The sequence below is a fragment of the Acanthaster planci genome, linkage group LG16 (assembly GCF_054643075.1).
Source record: "Acanthaster planci isolate LZ-2023a linkage group LG16, COTS_SCS, whole genome shotgun sequence".
NCBI lineage: Eukaryota > Metazoa > Echinodermata > Asteroidea > Valvatida > Acanthasteridae > Acanthaster > Acanthaster planci.
In genome coordinates, this window is record NC_141792.1 from 4,893,947 (window position 1) to 4,917,959 (window position 24,013).

A 24,013-nucleotide genomic window follows, 5' to 3' on the forward strand; every position below is an offset into this window, starting at 1 on the left:
ATTTATTTTGCCTCAAATTGATTATATACACAGTCTCTTAGATAGCATGGGCTGCACAGCCGTGCCTGCCCAATTTCAACAGGTCAGGTCTCTGACCGCAACAATAAATCTCAAGCACAGTTTTGGCAGTGAAGGGTGTGAGTTCCACAGACCCACCAATCCCCTACTCTCCAACCCCACTCTGAATCTGTGTGCCTCCTTCCAAGTGCCCTGGAGGGGAGTTTCCCACCCAGCACAAACTCCACCCCCTACTGGAAGACGCCCAAGCCTCTTCACAGAATAAATAAAAAATAACATCTTTCTCATTACACATGTTTAATAGTGTGTGCAAGTTTTGAGAAAAGGTACGTTTCAGTAACTTATTACTGAAAGATTGACTTTAGACAACGTAAACAGAAACCATGTAAACGATATGACAGTAGTGACAATTAGTATTGCTCACGGTATCATATCGTAGTCTCCACTTTAGTAGGAAAAATGTTTCAAAAAGTCTGAAGTGTACATGTGATCACTTTGCAAGACTTGCATCATCATGTAAAACAGCTTTACAGAATTAAAGATGCAGTTGTTTTTTCAAAAGGAGGATTTAGAGTGCCTACTTTCAGTTGGAAACAAATGAATTCAGGTTTAAAGATAAATAAGGTTTTCTTGCTCTTGAACTTATGTGCAAACGTTTGCAGAAGTATGCATTAAAATATACTGCATCTCTCTCCTTTTGTATATTCATTCCCATGTTGGAGCATGTTTAGGTTACATAAATACTTGAGAAGTAAAAATTTCCATGGATTGATTTATTTTGACCATGCCCAGTATTCAGATTTTTTTTCAGGATTCTGCATTCGCATGCTAATAAAAGGTGTATTGCCCACACTATACATATGATTATGTTTTCAACACTTCAAATGCAAGGTCCCTTTTGGCTGAAAGAACAAACACTAGTCATTGCTTTATGAAACCACAATTTTTTTGACACAGCATAGTAAAGACATCCAAGGGCCTGGTAAATGTTAAGATGCCTGCCAAATGTATCAAGACAGCGGAAAGAAAATGTCAGTGACCATTATTGTTAAGATGACTCAGCTTAAGTTCTATTATAGGCCATCAATGATCCCAGTGCTCCCCAGATGAATGCCAGATGTACAAGACAAGGAACTGCTGGTAGTATAGGCAGCTGCAAAAGGTTCAACTTTACATACATGAGAGAAATAATTACCAGAACACAACTACATCTACTGCATTTCTGTGCATTTGGAAGGTTACAGTGTGCTCCGAGGAAGCTATTGAAAGAAAATCCTAGATGCTACATGTGATCTGTGGGATACTAAAAGAATGGAAGGTGTCGAACTGACAGGCAGGTATAAAGTTAATCAACAATTATCAACTGAGACCACAGAGACCACCTACGTTTTTTCCCTGGGCTATAGCTGCTGCTCGAAGGTCACTCAGTTGTTGCTGTAGCTCTTCTATCTCTGCTTGTTTCTGTTTCCTTTGTAATGCTTTTTCACTTTGCGCCTTGGCCTACATAAACCAGAAAACTCGATTACTATCAATGTATATTCACAGTGCCATTCCATACTGCAGCTCTGAACCTAAGGTCATGTGCTTTGTGGGGGAGGGGGGACACTTCACATGCTTTTATGCCCCTTCAACATCATTGTCTGGGTTTCCTCCTGTGGCATAAAAGTTGGGAGGTCAAAGTTTAAGGAACCTCAAACCATGTGCCCAATGGGTTTTCTCATTTCACCAAACAATTCTATGACATTTTAAACCAGGACATGAATGTTTCTTAGAATCACTTTTTGTTTATCTATGTACTCTTCTTCCCTGTATGAATACTGTTTGTCGTCTTTTTGGAGTTTCGTGAACTGAACCGTGCACTTTTTCAAACATTAAAAATTGACCAAGCATTTCTGGACAAGTGAGGGCCCTTTTGCTCTGATGTAAATCCAGGAAGATGTGGTTCAGGTTGCATGTTTTCATGTTCAAATTGTGAATCCCAAATTTGCTAACTGGAAGCATTTCTGTGAAAAGGAATTTTGCTGGATTATTGCCATATACTTACACAGCAATAAATTGCCAAAGAAAATAAAATCTGTCATAGCAGTGGTTAAAAAAATCTAGAAATTTTCTGTGCACAAATCAGTAAAACATTGAGATTCCGTTCCTTAGATGACATCATAGTTCTGCTCATGAATATGCAAATATTCATCAGCATAAAAACAAAAAAAATCAAAATATGGGTTAAAATTGCAAAACAAAAATTTTAAATCAGGTTCATTGAAACCAAAAGATGCAATTTAAAGGACTGTTGGTAAAATTTACAAAAATATTTCTATTTCCTTGTTCCTTTAAGAAAACCTATGAGATTCAAGCTAAACACAGAAGTAGCTATGTAAGGAAAAGAAATGGGTCAGCCCGTAATACTGCTGCTCTGAAAAACGAATTAGCTCAAGTAACCGGGGTTTCTTTAACCACATGTGAAAGTGTAAATGTGCGATATTCACAGTTCATATCCAAGTTAGTTGATCTGATTGATTAATAAATGCCTTAAACCAAATGCAAATCTAAATCCAAACAATCAAAAATTCTTGGATTTCTAAAGGCTTATTAAAATCTATAAGTACGAAAAATAAACTTCGTAAAATATAAAAAAATAAATGAATGAATAAACTAAAATATAACAGATATAAAAACAAATTAACTTCTACAATTAGAACATCCAAGAAACTGTTTTATTCCGCTTCCTTCAAACGAAAGCCAACGTTAAAAATACCTGGAAAATCATCAATGAGATATTGAATAGAAAACTTAAAAATACCAAGCCCTTTCAACCAATCAAGATTAACGATTGTGACTCTAATGAGACTAAATTAATTGCTGAACACTTTAATCAATACTTTACTGATATCAGTAAAAAAATTGCCTCAAAAATTCCTCTGAGCACTTCTGACCCTTTAAAATGTTTAAAAGGTAGCTTCCCTAACTCCCTGTTTTTGAGCCCACTTACACACGAATAACTCTTTGATTGTATGAGAAACCCTCCTAATAAAAAAGCACAGGTTATGATGAAATTGGTAATAGTCTTATTAGAAATATTGCTCCTTTTATTGTTCAACCCTTAACTGATATTTTCTATCTTTCTTTAATATCTGGTGAGGTTCCTGACCAACTTAAAATTGCTAAAGTTATCCCAGGTCAATAATTATCGCCCTCTATCTCTTTTGCCTTGCATCTTGAAATTGTTGGAACAATTAGTTGCTCACCATCTTAAACAGTTTATGGTTAGATTTAATATACTTGCACAATGTCAATATGGATTCAGGGCCAAACATTCAACTCAACTTGCCCTGATTGATTTATTTGATAAAGTAACATCTAGCCTAGACAAACTGGAACATACAATTGGTATTTTTTTTTTAGATCTTCCGAAGGCTTTTTGGTACAATCGACCATGATATTCTGATCTCTAAGTTATGTACATATGGTGTCAGAGGTACCACCTTGAAATGGTTTAAAGATTATTTAAAAAATTGAAAACAATTTGTTGTCTGGCACAGTAACAAGTCCAGTTACAGACCAATTACCTGTGGCGTACCACAAGGCTCAATATTTGGCCCTATCCTATTTTTTATTTATATTAATGATATATGTAATTCTACCCAACATCTAACATTCATCTTATAAGCGAATGACACAAATATATTCTGTATTGGGAAAAACTTAAACGATACTGTTGATATAATGAATAGTGAACTGATGAATGTATTTGAGTGGATGATATGCAATAAATTATCCTGGAACATCAAGAAAACTCACTTAATGGTTTTTAAGAATCGAACTGTGGACAAAAACACAAAGATTCATTTCAGTGGTAATCGTATTGCTCATGTTGAATCTTGTAAATTTTTGGGTGTCATTATTGATGATAAATTAACATGGAAACATTACTGCCAGAGAATTCTTACACTTATTTCTAACAATCTTTGTGTTCTTAGAAAAATTAATCATTTTGTCCCATCTCATATTTTGCTTTCTATTTATAATACCTTATCTCTGTCTCATCTTCAAGACGGTATACCGGCTTGGGGAAATACTCATAAAACTTGAAAAATTGTTTGTAATTCAGAAGAAATTGTTAAGGCTTATAAATTATTCTTGAGTTAAAGATCATTAGGCCGTGTTATTTGTCAAATTTGATAGTTTATCTATTTACGACCTTTACAAATATCATTTGTGTGATCTAATGTGTAAGTTTGGAAAAGGAATACTGCCTCTGAATATTAAATCTCTTTTTGCAAGGAACACTGATATTCACAATTACAACACCAGGTCTTCAAATAAGCTTCATTTTGATAAAGTCAGAATATCTATTCGCCTTTCAACTGTCAGATACCAGGGACCCCTTGTCTGGAACCAAATCAGATCTCTTTGTCCAATGACGACAATTGCAACTTGTAAAAGGCATTATAGGAAACTTTTATTAAATGCAGCGGACAATTGAGAGTATGATTTCTTCTAAACAATGTCAAAGTTGTATTTATATATTTTAAAACCTGTAATTAGGATTTTGTGTCATTGTTGTATACAGCTATTTACTAACTTGAACTAATGAAGACCTTCACACATTATTCTGTATTATTAATTTTGATAGTTGGTTCTCTCGAGAATTGTAAATTTACATGTATTTTCTTGCAGGGGGCAGACCCCATACAAGCTTCGGCTTTTTGTCTGACCTCCATCCGTACTATTTAAATTACTTTCATTACAGTGTACCTCATATTACTGAAATTTTGTTTATACTCAAACTCCTGAAAGAATAGGAACACCAACAAGGCAGTTTTATTGTGTGTGTGAGTTTGTTTCTGCATTCAATTGGGGACCCTGAACAATAGAGGACAATAAGGTCCCCGATTGACAGAGGGTCCCCGATTGACAACTGTGCACAAAACATATGGGTGGTCTTCTAAAAAAGTTAAAGTACAAACAAAAGAGGAACAATATGGGGTCCCCAGTTGCAGGCAAATACACACTTGGGTGTGCATGTATGTGTCTCTCGCCACAGCTTCAATTTTAATCAACGTTTGACTGTTCATCTGGAATACCAATACCACGGATTTAGGGCAAAGCGGATTAAGAAGTCAAGCAATCTCAACAAAGATCACTATATATCGGCGGTACCCATGACCACCAACCTATATCAACAGTGGTTGTGACACCCAAGACCACAACTCAGATATAGTGATACCCAATGACCACTATTCACCAACACACCAATGGCCGTTGTGTAATTATATTAGAGCAAACAAAAATGTAATAGAAATATTAAGGTGCACAGCACATGCAACCTGTTAGGCACCTGTCTAAAATAATGAAGCTTTACAAAATCACATGGCAAATGTGGTAAACTCTAGTTCCCTCCACTGGCACCTGTAGAGGGGAATAGCCCGTGTGGTACATCATTGGCCATGAATCTACGGCAAAATATATGGACTAGATTCAATAAACCTGAATCTGCCCGTGTGGCACATTACAAGGAACAAGACGATTGAGCAACACAAAGTATGGAGTAATGGAGCTCAACCTCTTCTGGGGTCCTAAATTCCGTAAACTTGCTTAATTATCGTGCCTCATAATCTTGTACACAAAACAAGGCATCGAGGAGGAATGACTGGGGAGGAGGCGGGAAAATAATGCAACAGTTCAACGTTGATGTTTCTTGATTGAAGCTGCGACAAAAAATGAGGCAACCTGAGCTGTCTGCATGGCGTGGTTGCTATTTCCCGCCATGACCAGAGACTTGCTTTGATTATCAGCCGAAGGATCCTCCCTCGGCCTCGACTAATGTTTTTTACAAGTTTGATTACTCCTACCACGTCAGCAATGCCTGTAAGGCCTAAGATTTGGCGCGCGACACACCAATGATGCTTCCCATATGTATACCTCAACCGCATGATAGTGCCACACGCACCACGAACAGTGCACAGCTACTCTGTGCTGATCCTGCAGGTTCACCCTTCGGGTCACTCCCCACTGACCTTTCCGTTGAGTATAATAAATTTTACCTGCTATGCGGTAAAATGTGATAGTATGGTAAATAAATAAACCAAAATAAATAAATTGGCAACCAAAAGTGTTTGATTAGACAGGAATGACCCACAATGAGGCTTAAATATTACACAAAAATCACTCTTTTTACACTAAGTCCAACTTCTATTATAAAAATACCTGATATTCTAGAATAATGCAAAACGCATTTTTTTCACAGCCCCAAATCTATTACACCCTGCTCATTTTACACTTCTATTTTAGCTCTTGTTCAGCTGAGTCTGAGAAACTTTGTTCTGGCTCATAAGCAAATGGGCTTGCATGAGACAAAGTAAACTTCAAGATGACAAGGGTTACATATGGGTAAGAACTTCTTGTGTGAAGCATGACAACAGACTACTTCCACTCAGTAAGTCACATGACCTATAGTTGATATTAAACATTAACAAACACGGCATCCTCCTACAGCAACGTGTGTCATTTACCATAGAGCTGACAGTCAGTCGGTACAGTCCTCAGACTACTCATATGCTGAGTACTATGCCGAAAATTGGCTTTCTTTTTGGCAAACAACACTTAAAACACACTTTGCTCTGGGAGGACGCCATGTTTATTGATGTCTGATGCCCACTATAGGACTTAGCGGGCGGAATCAGTCCGTTACTCTGACATTGTCAAGGGAACACCCATGATTTAGTTGCCTGTTTAGAGTATCGAAGTATGACATTATTGTAAACTAGAAAGTGCAGAGTAAATGAATGGAGTACATGCACGTGTGGGTTCATGCTTTATAGTCCTCGCATTAATGCCTTTAACACATGTAATTGTGCACGACGTACATGTATTAACTTTGGTACCGTTTTCTATGAAAAGGACCACTAATTGGTTCAACTGCAAATAATAAATCTCATTTAAAACCCTTTATAAAATGAGGCTTGCGTATAATACGGTGTATTTCCTGAAATACGACATAAAACATGTACCAATGAAGACAAAACAAATGATGACTGTTACAAAAACTGCACTGAAACTATATTCTCATACAAAGAAAACACTTGTACAGAAGCTATTTCTTCGTGCCAGATTTTTGTTCATGCAGTAATGGTAAATGATGAGAGTTCTGGTACCTTTCTTTCTGCTTTAGTTGGTTTGCCATCTGCTCTATCCATTCCATCAAATATCTTGCAATAGAGTGGATTCTTCATTGTCTTGGGGTCATCTTCAGGGGGAAGATGGGAGCGTACCGCTGCTGCTTTCAGATGATACAGCTCTATAATCAAATGAACAGCTGCTTCCCGTACCTCTCCAGCTGTATGTTCCAAAGCACGCTTAGCAAAGGCCATTACACTGTCAACAGTTAGACCACTGAGGGGAGAGTATGTACACTTCATGAGGCTCATATTCACTAGCAGTTACACTCAGATTACATGCTTTGATAAGATGTCATTGTCTGTCACAGCTTTAACAAAACAAACACCAAGGTAATTAGAAATACGCAAAAGACTTCTATCATGGGCCAGCCATCTTGCTTTTTTACCATTCAAAGAAATGTAGAAGGAAAAATAGTCTGTTCCCTATTATCTGAAATTGTGTTGCTATTGCCCAAAAGGCTACTGTGAACAAGACAATGATGGCAGCATCATGATAAAAGTCTATAGACTGGTGCTTTTGAATATTAAGCAAGTTAGGGCATCCCTTTTATATCCATGGTTCTCGTATCTTTTTAAACCTTGAGGATCAGCTGGTTGAAAAAAATCTATACCTTGGTTAAATTACAGAGATAGAGCTAAGAAACCATCTCAAGTTATTGCTGACAAATTTGGGGTGGTGTCACTTCACCTGCAAGAAACCCTGCAATTTTTTTTTGGGGGGGAGTGAGTTCTGGACAAATTTTCATTAGCAATTAGTCAACTACAAACAACTGTGTACATTTTGCCTGAGGGCACAAAATGAGGTAGCCCCACAAAATGGCTTGTGGTTTCCAGAAGAATGGTATTGGAGTGCTTGGATTGAACACAAAGTGCATTCCTAAGGATTAAGAAAACTACTAAAGGTAGACGAAAATGACATTTGAAGCACAGATTTAAGCAAAGATGTTTAGACCTTGTGTCTGGAATACTGGACAGTACATGTACTTTGAAGGTGTTGGTTATCATGGAGCTATTATACCGGTACATGTACTTCCAGTAGAGTGGGTACACAGTGTGTCCTTGAATGCCCAGACTGGCCCGTATCACCAATCACAGTGGACTTGCACTGTTTCATTGTAGAAGATCAGGGATGCATTTAAACAACTTGTCCCTGACAAATTTTAAGATGACTCCTTACTGATATGCTATATAGTGTCAGTTAGCCCAGGTTGGAAGACGTCTGCATTGCATTGCGACTGACGTCCAGGGTATAAAAGTCCTCCTACTATGCGAAATTTTTTCAACATTTTTTTTCTCACATTTTTACCTGACGAAGACAGCTCAAATGTCATTCACAAGTGCTATGTACATGTATCCCAAATTCCATAAATGCTGTGATAAAATTACTAAATACACCGCAGACAACATATTTTGCAGAACTCTACGCTTTCCGTCGTGATTCATGAACGATCTACGTTTGTGCAGTAGTATGCATTTGCGCATGCACGAAATGGCCTCCAAGCTCGGCCCACATCTGTCAGTTATGCATGTTGTCTAGAACTAGCTAGGTCTCGGTCCTTGTTCCATTAGAAATACGTGGAGATGCCCACAAAATAGACCTAGCCATATCTTTGGAACCCCTGTTCGGACAAGGCCTTCTGCGACTTCTTCACGGCTGTTCTGCGTATGTGCAAGGGGCACTCGGTTACCATGCATTTCGTGCATGTGTGAGTACGTATGTGTGCTAGATAGACATGCTAGATAACGTACATGTACATCGTTAAAAAATTGTGACGGACAGTGTCGTTTTTCTTAAATTTTGCGGCAAACCATGTTGTCCGTGGGCCAGGTGTAATTTCATCATAGCATTTATGGAATTCGGGATACAAAGCACTTGTGAACGACACTTGCGAGAGCAAACTGCTGAAAAATGTTTGCATCGTAGGAAGAATGTTATTCCCTGGACGTTAGTCGCAATGTAATGCAGACGTCGTCCAACCTGGGCCAAGTGTCAGTGTGTGATGGTTTTGAATTAAATTTTGTTTCTATGATTTTCAGAGATGGGAAAAGAATAGCCCCATCATCATTTACCTTTGTTAAAGCAATACAAATAACTACATGTTCCAATTAATGTTAGTTCTTCAAATGTGTACCAGGAGCTCAAGTTTGGTAAGTAAGACCTTCTTCGTTCATTGTTCTCTTTTAGTTGATCAATTTGCTAGCATTTCCAAAGCAAATAAACATGTTTGATCCACTAAAAGACTAAAACAAATGCAGTATATTTTATGACTTGACTTAATGTGAACAGAGGTTTTTGACTGTTGCCCGATAATTTAGAGTTATTTCTATTATTTTCTAGGATGTGCATTTGTGAACATGTAACAAGTTAGTGCATTCATATATTTGGAGAATATAATATATTTGGTTAAATTTGAGACAGTGGATCCCTGGTTTTTCAACTCAAATATGATTCTCTACTTTATACTTAAAAGACAGTGGCCGAAACGTAAGTTCTGCAGAAACTTGAACAAGACAAATAAAAATATGTTAGCCATTTAGGCCCCCCAAAATAGTGCTGCTTCTGGTTTCCCAACCGACCCTAACTTTTTGGCACAACTTTGAAAAACAAATAAAAATATAAACTAGAGGTTTGCGGTCGCAATCTATGCTGTTTTGGGGTTTTCGTGTACTTCAGAATATAATTGCTTTGAAGGGTGTACCTTTGACGTCACTTGACTTGTGACCTGATGATACTGGCTAACGTATAACACTGGCTTTTAACTGCTCCTATTTCAGGGCTGAAAACTGCGCGCAAACACACCAAGTGTAGATTGTCATAGCCCGAGTATTATTATTTTAGTAACATTCTTAAGCTTGAAGTTGCGGCCTGTTTTTAACCAGTTTTTATGCGATTATGTGCTTTATGGGTAAGTTTTGGGGTAAGTCTTTGCTTTTGTACTGACATATTTTCACGTAGCTTTACCTTGTAAGTGGTTTCAAAAGTCATTTTAGTAGTATTTTTTTGCAATATCCTTTTGACAGTGTTGGAGTCGAGTCCTCAAATCCGAGTACAGAGTACTCCGAGTACCTGGCCCGAGTACAAGGAAACTGGCAAACACTGTACATTGCATGGTAAGCATGCATGATACATCTGGAGGGGCAGAAGCTATACTTGTGCTGCGGTAGGAAATTGTGCAGAAAAATGCTAACTTCAAGTACAAGAAATACAACCTCATATTAAATTCATGAACAGAAAATACATATATGTAGACAAGAGATCAAGTTCTGTGAATTAACTTGCAAGCCAAAATCTTCTTGCAACATTGATTTTATGACATGTAGCTGCAGAGTTGTGTGCATGTACAGTGTAGTGTAACAAAGACAACAGGATTTTTTATTTACAAATTTTTTTGAAATTTGTTTTTACTCACTTGCCGATAAACATTTTAGGGTCGCACCAAAAAATTAGGGTCAGTTGGAAAACCGGATGCAGACCCTGTTTTGGCCTTAAAAAATTGCATATTGGAAATCGCTGACAAAAGTCAACTACGAAAAAGCTACAAAAAAGTGCAACAAACGCTCTGCCAGTGTCAGTCCACGAGCTGCCATGGTCATAGAGTGTGAGCTCGGCTCATATCAACACCACAATTTCCTAGAGTAAAAGCTGCAGAAGCGGAAAAGAAACTAGCTGAAAGGCTCCTTGTACACATGAAGGGCATGGTAAGCATTCTGTACGTGTTAGGCCTGGTTTCCATATCAATGTAAGAAACACAGAGAGCAATTTTCAAGATGTATTTTTACATTGGGAAATGTTAATTTATATAATGGGTTTTGCCCTTAACCAATGTATATTAATAAGCACCGTATGCTCAGTGCTTGTCTGAGAGGTTGTAAAAAACCTCACAAGCTTGGGTGGGACTCGAACCCACGACATCCTGCTTACTAGTGCAGATGTCTTAACCACTAGATCACAAAACTTGCCGGGGTCGACTGGCCTGTCTGAGTCAAGTGAAGCAGCGGGTACCGCGAACTATTAACAGAGAGCAATGCGATCAAGACACAAACTGCAATGTGGACATATGGAAACATGTCAAATGGAGGTGACGCTGATAACGAGACTCATGTAAACCAGATGACTTGTTACACGACACCAAACACAACTCTACAGCTGCACGTTGAAACAATAATGTTTGTTTGCAAGATTTATGCAAGATAATTCAATGCACAAAACTTGCCCTCTTTTCTAAGTACATGCACGTGTATATATTTTGTGTGTTCCTGAATTTAATTTGAGGTTGTATTGGATGTACAAGTTGAAGCATGTTTCCACAAAATTTCCTGTTGCAGCAGGTTTATTACCTGCCCTTCTAGGTGTATCACACATGCTTACCACATGGTATACAGACATTGTTAACCGTTTTCCCACCTGACTAGTTAGCATTGTGCATGGTGGTGTGAATTGTTTTCCCCCACAGAAATGTGGATGAGGTCTGTATATACCCAACAAGATATGGGACGGAGGGGAACCCCCCCTTACCTGTCCAATCCCTATACACACTCTACACTATTGTTACCTAACACATTCCCCAAGAAGTCTGTACAGAATTCCTGAGATTCTGATCAAACAATGACCAACACAAAAGGGGGGTAGGGTGCTCTCTGTCCCGTATCGTGCTTCATAAGGAGGTCTGCCATTGAATACCCACCCCAAACAGTTGCTACATATACAAATTCCTTTGCATCTGATTCAATTCACTAAAACTTCTGATAAGCCTTACGTAGAATGCCCTCTTGTCCCATGATGCATAGTGGTATAGCCACAATATTCATCCTTTTCCAATAATAACCACTTCATGCCGGACGCATTATGAATGTTGATGATGCTGGGACAGGATAATTTGTCTGGTTTCTACTCTAATCTGACAGACAACATCTATTGATGCTTGAGTATTTTAGCCAGGCCTGCTGCCTCGTAAAAAGAGCCCAAATTGTGCAGTGTTATATAACTTTCTTTTGTTTATGAACCTGGCACAGTGCACTGCTGACCTCTTTTCAATAGGGACCAGCTAAGCGTGCATGGGTACTGTGTGGCTCATCACTGCAGTGACGGAGCACTTTTGTCCCCGGTGGTAATCTGCATGTGTTAAATCCCCCAAACCACATTTCAAAACATGGCTGGATTATCTCCACTATTGAGTGAAAAAATGTTGGTAATGCCCAGCAGCCTTGCCTTTTGTTACTAGTATGGTCTTTTGTTATAAGGCCCAGTTCCCTTTGTCTGATTTTGGAGACCACGCCCACACATATAAAGAATATGGTTCACATTCCAGCAACCCCGGTGGCAAGTGGTTAAACACATTCTGCCGGGTGCTTTAAAAATGCAGTGCACACATACGGGCAATTTCAAGATCTTCAGTTTTCAAAATTCTTTGAAAATTCGTCAGTTCATTTAATAGACATTTACACCTACACAAATGACTATTTGGTGGCTACTCTAAGCTGACAGGTAACCTTCATCAACTCCTGAATATTTCAGCCAGGCCTGCTGCCCTGTAAAGAGAGCCACTCACATTTCGTCCCCAGTAAATGCGAGTGGCGTCTTTTCAAACATGGCTGAATTAGCATGCAGCTGTGCTGTGTCGCTCATCAATGGGGCCCTGGAGCACTTTTGACTTGACTTTTGACTTGACCATTTCCAACAGCAGTGTCCGCAGTGCTAATCCATGGGAGCATTATGCCCAAAAGAGTGGTGGTATACCAGAGCTGCCAAGTTCTTTTGGAGCATTTCAGTAATCTCAACTCTAAAAATCAGTAATTTTCAGAGGAAATCAGTAATTTCGTTCGCAGAGCCAATTGGCGACGAAAATACTATTTTTATTTGATGCGCAACAACACAGCATGTTTACATTGTACATGTAGTATGAGAGTTTTCAGTATGTGGAAAGTACATGTAACACATTTTAATTTTGAATTACATTTGCTTTGCATGCCAAATTATAAATCAAATGTACAGCATTTGATGATGTGTGTACTTCCACAGGGCATCTGCAGCATAAGCATAGAAACCAATGTTCGCAATACAGGTTATCCACATTTTTATTACAACATGTGTATACCGGTACATGCTCGGTAAGAAGCTGCACCATCAACACCTCAGCTCGAATGGTACCATTGTCTTTAGGGCGGATGAATGTTGCTATGTCCTGATTCCTTTACCAATCATCCTCACCTGCCTGAATTTTCACTGACTTGTCATGTACTTTGACATCATTTGATCCCCCATGTCCAATCGAGAAATCGCTGGAGCACAGCGTACATCGCGCAAATTTTCACCCTTTGAAGATGCCGTGATATATGGCCATTTCTTGTGGTATTATTCTCTACACGTCTGCAGCTTTTTCATATGTTTAGCCTTAGAAGCCATTTCTTTTCCAAGAAACGATGAAGTCTGTGCGATCATAGAAATATCCGAGCGAGTACGGTGGCGTGGTGTTGTCATGCACGGCGCGTCACACGCATGCCGTGATTGTTGCAGAAATGGGTATCACACCAATTTGGACCAAAAATAGCTCGGACCCATACCAACTCCAACACCAATGTGCACACACAATACTGCACTATGCCTTGCAATGCCGAGTTGTCCGTGCATTCGAGTTGTGTTATTGGTTGATGTTTCCCATGTCGAGTTGTCCCATGTAAAAACAGCGTTTTTTATGCGAGTGTGTGTCGTCGGGCACCAGCGCGCCACAGGTAGTCCTACGTATGTTTCACTGGTTACCGTATCATACAATGTACATGTATATGTACAATGTACATGTAACCGTGTGGCGTAAACAAAATGTCCGGATCGCTGCGGAGTCGGTCTTGACACGTTTCACCGCCGCACGTGCACGCAAGCGCAGGACACTGCATACGGTCTGAGAGTGGGCCGAGTCAAGTATCAACCGAACCATTTTGCATGGTTTGTGCATGATCGCCAGAAGATTTCCGTAATCACAATCAATTTCCATACCAATTATGGAAAATCCCTACCACTTGGCAGCTCTGACGGATGGATTACCTTCGAAAAATGCAAGCCGGAAAATGATGGCAATTCCCAGCAGCAGGTCTTTTGTTCCGAGATGAGAAGTCTGGTCAGACGCGGGAACCATGGCTGGTGTGGCCAGAAGGGGGTGATGAGGAGGACACGACAGCTTTCCCATTCCACCTTGGAGAGAACTGCTGGTATTAGGAATAATGGAGGGAAAGTGTAGTCCAACATCCCTTCCCAGCTGATTTGAAGAGCATTCATTTCCCAGGCTTGCGGGTGGTAAAATCTGGTGCATAACATTGGCAGTTGGGCATTCTCAGCTGAGGCAAAAAGATCAATGTTCAGTTTCTCTACTTCGGTGAAGATCTGTTAAACTATACCGGTCTGCAGAGTCCACTCTGTGGGACGTACCTTTCCCCAAAAGAGAGCATCTGCGATGGATTTGTCAACACCAGGAATGTGGGTCATCTGAAGGTCGATGCCATAAACCTGGGCCCAAAGGAATAACTGACTGGTCAGGAGGCATAGGGGGGAGAATGCGTGCCTCCTTGGCAATTGATGTATGACACTACTGTGGACTTGTCCGAGGGAATGAAGACTTGTTTGCCTATGATGCTCAGGCAGAAAGTTTCAGTGCATTGAATACGGCCTGAATTTCCAGTATATTGATGTGACTCCCTTAGAGCTGGAGGTCCCATGTTCCTGATGCTTTAAGCGGCAGTTGGGAGGCTCCCCCGCTCAGATGAAAAGCATCCAAGGTTATAGTTATTTCCAGGTTCACATTGGGGAAGGGAACTCTGAGAGAGAGGTGTCTCTCACAAACCACCACTGGAGATGAGGGCGGATGAAGTCCGAGATTGGGACCTTGAGATTGATTGAGTCCCATTTTGGCCTGTAGAGAGCTAAAAAATGAAGTTGTAGTGGAAGCATGAGCAACCTGCAGAGGGGAATGAGATCCACTATGCCGGCCATCAAGCCCAGGAGATTGAGCCAGTCGCAGGTCGGAGCCCACTTCTTGGTAGAAAGACTTTCACGCAGTCGAGAAGGTTGTCGATGCATTAGGTCATAGGTAAGATTATACCCTGTTGATGGTCAATAGATGCCCCTAGATATGTTGGGTATTGCATTGGGGTGAGATTCAACTTCTTGCAGTTGATAATGAAGCCCAGTCAATTTGTGATGTCGCAGGTAAGGTGGGTAGAAACCTCTGTTTCATTGAATGATCTGCAAATGAAGCATAGATATTCGTAGCTTCATGGGTGAATTGGGATGTGAGGGTACGCATCTTTCAAGTCTGTGGAAGAGGCCCAACATGGAATCTGCAGAGATTGGGTGACCATCCGAAGACCAGGTTTCCATGCGAAATTTCCTTTGGCGGATAAAGCAGTTCAGAGATTTGAGGTTGACAATAGGTCCCCAGCTGTTGAGTTCCTTCTTTGGAGTGAGGGGGAACGTTGAAATGAAGCCCCTGTTCACTTGAGATTTGGGAACCGGTTGTTTCTGAAGGAGAGAGTCTATCTCAGACTCCAGTGTCTGTCGTTTGCTTCTGTCGGTAGGAACTGAAGTCGGACATAGGATAGGTACAGGCAGAGGGCGTTCGTGTGAATTCGAGGGTGTATCCATAACGAATGGTCACGAGCACCAAGCTGTCCAGTGTGACTTTCTCCCAAGACCCTGCGAAGAGTTGAAGTCACCCGCCGATGGGTCTGGGATCAGCAGTCGGCGGAAGGTCTGAATAGTTAGCAATGTGACTCGGTAGTTCTTCCCTTGAAGCTCCTCTGGGGTGGTTTTTGTACCTCCAGAAAAGGGATGGACAGCCGCAATTTGTCTGGTAACTGGGTTAACGAAAGGGGCGAAAGGAACCAGAATTGCCCTGATGCAGAGGTCTAAAGGGTAGAGCCCAGAGGTCATCAGGACGGGATTTGCGAGGAACCGCCAGCGGTGGAGGTTCACGTAAGCTAAGTTTATGTGTTGTGTCGTTGCTTTTAACTCCCGACTCTATCATCTCCATGAACTTCTCTGCGAAAAGGTCTTTGCCTTAGGTGCCTTCCCCAAATTGACTAAGCGTTCCAGGACATGGACATTTTGCCGAATCAAGGAGAGCACGCTAATTCCTGCTAAACAACTCCCAACAATTCCACTGTCACCAAGTTGACCCTATGTATCACTTGGTTACTACCTAGCCTACATGTAGGGTCAATGTTCTATAGAATGCACACACATGAGAACAGAGAAACATCACCAAAACAAGAAAATACACACATTAACTTAGAAATATTGACATGTACATTTATTACATTACATTACGGTTTGATCAGAACATCATTAAGGTGTGGAAGTGAAATGGAAACTCGATAAACTCAAAGATGTCAAAAAGGTCCGCTTAGAATCCCACCGAGGGAAAAAAAGGACGAAGATGGTGGCCATTCCACTATGCATCGTGGGACTAGAGGGCACACAACGGTTGATCAGAAGTTTTAGCGAATTGAATCAGATGCAAAGGAATTTGCATATTTAGCGACTGTTTGGGGTAGATTGAAAGCAGAAGACTTCAGAATTCTCGACTGTCTTTTTACATGAAGGCAAATTTGTATCACTTCTAGTGGCAATGTTGGTATCTTTAATCCCCATTTAATCAGCACAAAAATTGACTACCCCCATAAAAAACTTTCCGACCAACCAACCCTACCTATTTTTGAGAGGCATATAATCAGAAGCATACCTTTCTATTTTTTTCTGGCCTTATGTGGCATGCAAAATTACTACTCAACTTCACCACAGTCTGTCACTGCATGGGTACACATTACTGTTATGGAAAAAGTAGAGGCCCAATTGGTGTGTAAAAAAGACATTGCTAAGTATATTTTCTTCAACACGAAAATGGGTTTCTCATATCTTTCAATTTTGTTTTCCTTGGTTATGTTGGATAGAGTTGGCAAAATATTTTTTGGGGATCCGCTACATGTAGGAGCCAGGGTAAGTTGGACATAAGATGAAAAAAAATGCCCTTTTAGTACTATCATACCTTCCAACACGCTAACCCACTTTGGAATCAGTTGGGAATCTGGGATGGATTTCTTATATATTTTCAAATACATGAGCCAGTAGAGTTGAACCAACTTAAATCAAGAAAGAAGAGACTTGAATGTTTGCATAGTGGAGATAGACTAAAGAGAGGGCTTGCAGTAACATCATATGGATAAATCTGTTATAGATGAGGTATGGTTCTGATAGGAACTATTGAGTGCGAACTCCACATTTCGACCAGTGTGCTCTGGTCATCCTCAGGAGTGGAGGACCAGAGCACAATGGTAAAAACGTCAAGTTTACACTCAACGGTTCTTATCAGAACCATACCTCTTCCAAAAGAGATCTATCCACATGGTGTTACCGATGTTACCCCTGTCTTTAGTGACTTTAAGAATTAATCTAAATAAACTTTCTTCTTCTATTGTGTAAAAACTAAATCAGACTACAAATTTTCCAATGATTTCTAGCCGTTATATTCATATGAATTATATTTTATTTTTCATGTCTTTAAATGTGTATGACTGAAAATGGTTCTGTAATAATTTTCCCTATACTCTGAAAGCTGCAACATTTTCTGAATACTCAACTCAGAATTTTGAGCAACCTTTTTGGATGTACAGTAACAAAGTATTTAATATTTAGTACACTTGGCTTTTCCAGAAAGCATAAAGGATACCATAGACACTCAGACACATTCTTAACCACTTCCCGCCGGGCGACCTGTTTTGAGTACATAGGCTTTATACATGAAGCTGGGGAGCCTGAAACTGGGACAAAAGAACTGGGCCTTGTAACAAAAGACCATGCTTGGCACAAAAGACTGAGCTGCTGAGCATTACCAACATTTTTTCACTCTCAATTGTGGAGATAATCCAGCCTTGTTCTAAAACAGTATACCACAGTTTGGGAATTACCACTGGGGACAAAAGCGCTCCACCACTGGGGTGATGAGCCACACAGCACCGCTGCATGCTAATCTGGCCCTAATTGAAAAGAGGTCAGCAGTGCACTGTTCTGGTTTTGGGAACAAAAGAATCTTACATAACACCGCACAATTTGGGCTCCTTTTACAAGGCAGCAGGCCTGGCTGAAAAACTCAGGCGTCAATGAATTAAGGCTACCTGTCAGTTTAGAGTAGTGCCCAAAGAGTCCTTCCTTGTGTTTAAACGTCCGTGAAAGGACAAATTTTTGAAGAATTTTGAAAACTGACAATCTTGAAAATGACCCGTATGTGTGGAATGCATTTTTTCAAAGCACCCAGCAGCAAGTGATTAAAAAGACCGAAAGAATAAAAGTACCGTATATTCAAATAAAATGATGTTCCAATGCTGTAACAAAAAACCTTGACTACTCTTTACTTTTAAGTGCTCAGAATGCTTCTTACATACCTGTTTTTTTCAATGCCCAAGTCTTTTAAAAGTTTCTCCACAATTTCCACCCTTGTTACTGCTATCTTTGCTTGAGTTGTTCCTTTGAATGGAGCAACAAAATGGTGAGGCACACTGTGTAAAGGACGGACTTCCTTGTACGATGCCAGTTCACGTATAAAGTCAATGTCTGCTGCTTTCAGTCGAGCATTCTACAAACCATAATTTTTAAAATACAAAGAAACAGAATGAAAAAGAAATTCTTCCGAGAAATTACAAGTCCATGTCAACTATTCAATGTAAACCCCACCCCTGATTCTCAGTTAGTTGTGACTGGAATGGGTTTGGATCTAATGCAACTCTTTTTTTTGTAATCAGAGTGAAAAAAGACACTGGGGTATAAAGAGTAAAAGAAAAGGGAGCTTTTGGGAGTTTTTGTCATAATTATAATTCAAAGAATTAAAAATAGAACAAAATCGCTTTTAAGTTTTTGCTGTACGTCTCAATAGTTTGGGAGTGTTATTTCCAAGTCTGAAAAAAAAAATCAAGAAATACTGGCAACCCCATGTACATATTCAAGTTTCAATTAACCACTTACTGCACCGGTGGACCTGTTTTCGAGCACCTACCGGTAGGCTTTATACATGAAGCCAAGGAGCCCGAAACCGGGACAAAAGAGCTGGGCATTGTAACAAAGGACCGTGCTCAGCACAAAAGACTGAGCTGCTGCGAATTGCCAACATTTTTTCAGTTGTCAATATCGGAGGAAATCGGATTACCACTGGGGACAAAAGCTCTCCAGCGATGCGCGATACAATACCGCTGCACGCTAATCTGGCCCCTATTGAAAAGACACCAGCAGTGCACTGTGCCGGTTTCAGGAACAAAAGAAACTTACATAACAAGGCTGCAGGCCTCGCTGAAATTTTCAGAAGTCAATGTAGGTACCTGTCAGCTTAGAGTAGCCATCAAAGAGTCATTTGTGTGGGTGTAAACATTCGTTAAATGAAATGGTGAATTTTAGAAGAATTTTGAAAACTGAAAACTTGAAACTCGCCAGTATGTGTGCACTGCATTTTTATAAGCACCCGGCAGCATGTGGTTAAAGCAAATTTGTTGACACCCTCAGTCCTGCTTGACGAATGTTGGACTATTTGCATGCCTGCCAACATTGAGGTCAGAAATTGGAACGTCTATTTTACGAGGCCATTGCAAAACAAGCAGCTGTTCAAGAGAAGCTACATGTATATACATGCACACATCCAAGTTTGTGCAACAACTGCATTTTGACAAAGGAAATAGCACACTCTTTTTTCTGCAAAGAGTGCCCTCTTTTGGGAAGATTTTTGCATTTATTTTTAATTTATTTATTTATATTTATTTATTTTGCAAAATTAAGTTTATCATTTGAATCTCTTGTATTTATTGCAGCTGTCAAATGAAATGACGTAGATTGAGAGCTATCTTTTAGATTGTTGTGGGTCCAACAAAGTATAATGCTTTTAACACAAAAGTGCTAATGTAACTTAGATACAGTGACGTTTGAAACTTCTGTTTAGTGTAACTCGTGCTGTCACTGTATAAGTTGTTGAAAGTAAAACAACCCATCTTGAATATCAGGGTTAACGTAATTAATAGCCAAAATAAGTAAAGAGAATAGAATAAGAGTGTAAAATGCATGTGTGTACAGAGAAAGTTGCACCAAACAGGTTGCAGTTTCTGCCACAATTTCATATAATACATTAAGTCTAATGATGTATACATCTCCCATGTTTTATTCTAAACAAACTTACCTTGCATCCTAACTAAAGTTGTGGAATGACCGTATCTCAATCATGTTTTATTTAAGGTTATGTTCAAGAACACATTGGCAAGTTTATCACCCCAATTTTAGAGGGCAAATGGTTCCTGTATCATTTGTCTGCCAAAGATCTTGCAGATGAATTACAAAACAAACCAAAACCACGAGCCCAAGCTCAAGCCTAGCCAAGCCGTTTGAATTGAGGAAACCTTCAGCAATCAAGCAGTCAATATGGCTACAAACAGCAACAAATAATGTTCATTACCGTATCTCCTATTCTTGTCATCAGCTCTGGCACAACAACTTCTAGTGAATGGCTGGTGTCTGCTTTGTTAAGTTTGTGCTTTGGAATCCAGTCTTCATAAAGTGACCTCACTAGACTAAGTGCAGACATAAATACCTGGAATCAAAAAACACGAAATAGCAGTAATTATGTTCTGCAAAATATACCCAATGAAAGCACAGGATTGTCTGTCACCCCAAAAGGTGCTCACTTTATAAATGTAAAATGAGATACAATCCTAAGTCACAGATTTCCTTATTGAAAAAAGTACTGGTATGTCATCGCAAAGAAAAAAGATTTTATTAGTGCACTAAGCTTCACCAAAGATGTCCATTATTTTTCACTGACGGCTTTAATACAACCAGTTACTGGAGAAATGCAGGAACCAGAACAGGTCATTGGTATATTGGTGCTTTGAATGTTTACAAATTTTTTGGCGTAATACAAAAAAATTGTTACCCAGTACACATCTTCTTCAGTGCATAGATACATGATGGCATTGACAAACTTGTCCGGTAGAGTAGCTGTATGGAATTTATGCACCCCAAATCCCCTGCCCATCCATATATGAGGCAGCCCTTCTCAGTATTTCAGTGACTGCATCAAACATTTTGGCTAACATTGCTGCCTCACAGGCTAAAAAAAAGCCGAATAAATGTAAGAGCAATGGCAAGACCGAACTTAATTTGTTTCTACTCTACATTTCAATTGAAAAGTACTGCACATCGTGTCCATCCTTTTCCATGTTGCTGGCTACAATCAAGCAGCTAAATGAAATGCAGCATGCAGTGCTGTTTACATTGGTTCCTGCTGCCAAAAAGGTCTGAAATGATGATGACAGGGTCAGGAGCCAGTCTAAAGCTCTGGATACATGATGACATAATATGTCAGAATCTTAAAGAAGTCTGGAAGGCCTGCAAATGTCACTTGACAGTTTTAGGACATGATTGAGTAGATTGATCAAATATTTAAATGAAGATTTCTGTCAATCAAATTACAAACCTGATATCTCAATCTGTGCTTTTATTTTCTGTTTCCACACAGATCAAACCACTGGGTTTTTTTTGTACAAACCATTTCTGTGCTCCTCAATTTTAATAAAGGTGGATTTTCCCTGACAGCAATGTTTATTCATAACACTATATGCTTAATTTTTGTACGAACGCTTGCAAAAAAATCTGAAGGTTACTGGGGTGGTACTTCGACTTATGACCTCTTGCTTAATATGGAGGAGTTGGCTGAACAGCTGCATAAACTGTGCCAATTTGGATCTGCTGGATTTTGGGAGGCCAGCATTGACAACGGTATCAAAGCGAAGCGCTGTTCGAGCAATACAGAAAAAAGTAAAATTGGCTGCAAAGTGTGGTTTATCTCGACTTCATTCAACAACAATAACTTAGAAGGTTGCAACAGATTCGTCGGTGAACTGGAGTACTTGCTGAGGAATACCTATGACTGCTACACCTCTCTTGTACCCGTCTATTCTTTTCTACAATAAGTCTGATGAACTATTCATGAGGCAGGGTTTATACAGTCGGAAACAAGGTGTAGTTACAGTTAGAAAACTTCAAAAACCTCTTAGTCATACATCTTGGTTTCATTCTCACAAATGACAATGAACAAATAATACCTCAAAACAATGATGCTGTAAATTAACGAGAAACTCTCATTACTGAATGACAGTGCAACTTGAGAAAGCATAAGGTCTTCGAAGAAGCCTACAAGTATTTACTGTTTTTTTCTAATTTCCAGTTTTCAGTTTGTAGTTTAATTTTAAATGAATGCCTTGAAAATGTAGACTTCTAGTGAAAGAATGCCTAAAAAATTCACAATTTCAGTGAATGCCTCAAACTTCAGACTTTGAATGAATGACGAAAATGCATGCAGACTAATTCAGGCTATGAATGAATGACTTCAAAATTCAAACTTACCAAGACGAGGGGTGGAACACAATTTTATCGCCATATTTCGATATTGCTTTGAAACATTTGGAATCGCCTATTTTTGGAATAAAAGTGAAATGTCAATAAATTTGGTTGTCCTCCACTCCTGAGGACAACCAGAGCACACAACCAGTGGCCTATTCACATGGTCCGCAAGCCCTCTCTGTTTCAGCTAGTACTGCTAGTTGGTATAATGCCAGTTTTCTCAGCCATACATGTTCATGCATTTATCTTTACAGTGTCATGAAGTTTTTAATGAAGTACAAATTTTGGATGATTTAGGCATTCTGTTGGCGACATCACTGGGCAAAAAATAGAGCACAAACAAAATTAGTACTGCTAACATGATTACTTTAGACTTCCAATGGCAGACTCAGAGTTTGAGTTACTCACTTGAAAATTCAAAGTTTGAGTGAATAACTTGAAAATTCTGACTTGGAGTGAATGACTCAAAATTCAGACTTCCAAGTTGGGCTTTGAGTGAATTACAAGAAAATTCAGACTTTGATAGAATTGTACTATTAAAAGTATTTCTCCCACAAATTTCATTGGTTTCCTAAAATATTGTACAAACTTTTTTCTCCTAAATTAATCAAGAATGGGAACTAGGACTCCTCCCTTTATGCCATTAAAATTGATAAAGCAGTAATAAGATTTGGCATATTGATGAGCTATGTACTGAATTAAAACTGGAATTGGACTCTGTAAAAAAAAGAAACAGAATGCAACAAAAGAGGCGGTTATATTATACTTAACACTAAAAGCCCAGTTGCAAGCAGCAAATGAGAAACGAAGTGTCGTATTCTCAAGCTGACCAAAAATCAAAGATTTAAAACCAGTTTTCAACTAGGAATGAACTTTATTCAGCGCTCCATTCAAGGAAGGGGAACCTGAGCGTCAAGTCAACTCCTGCCCAATGGACTACAAATTTTGTCCTGTCTCTTTCTTCTTCCTACGTTGAAGTTTTATAAAAATACAAGTACATTACATCTGACTGGAATTTACCTGTGAGGATAATGGTGAAAAATTACCTTCAGGCAGCCAAATTTACAGTGTTTGCATTACAATTAAATCATAAAGGAAAGATGCTTGAAAGTTATTTGAAAATAACCAGATACTCAACATTGCAATTACATGTTTACACATTCTGGGGAATAAACGTTGTTGAAAAAAGTCCTTACTCAGACACTTTTTGGCAGGTGGTACACACAAACAGGTTTTAATTTTCAAGTTATTCCCTTAAAGTCTGAACCTTTGAGTCATTCACTAGAAACCTGAATATTTGAGTCTTCCACTCGAATTCTAAAGTTTTCGAGTCATTCATTCACATTCTAAATTTTTGAGAAATTCATTCTCTGAATTGTCAAGTCATTGACTCGAAGTC

General features: G+C 39.3%; 1 protein-coding gene across 5 annotated transcripts in view; it reads right to left on the bottom strand.

Moving 5' to 3' along the window:
• The window catches only part of cep104 (centrosomal protein 104), a 141,962-nt gene that overhangs the window by 45,494 nt on the left and 72,455 nt on the right, over nt 1–24,013 (bottom strand). For all 5 annotated transcript variants that reach the window (XM_022245908.2, XM_087147410.1, XM_022245906.2 and 2 more), the window contains 4 exons: nt 20,669–20,803; nt 18,624–18,814; nt 7,173–7,410; nt 1,405–1,518 (listed from right to left, as the gene is read on the bottom strand). In XM_022245908.2, the coding sequence (XP_022101600.2) occupies nt 1,405–1,518; nt 7,173–7,410; nt 18,624–18,814; nt 20,669–20,803 (678 nt within the window). The remainder of the gene's footprint in view (nt 1–1,404; nt 1,519–7,172; nt 7,411–18,623; nt 18,815–20,668; nt 20,804–24,013) is intronic.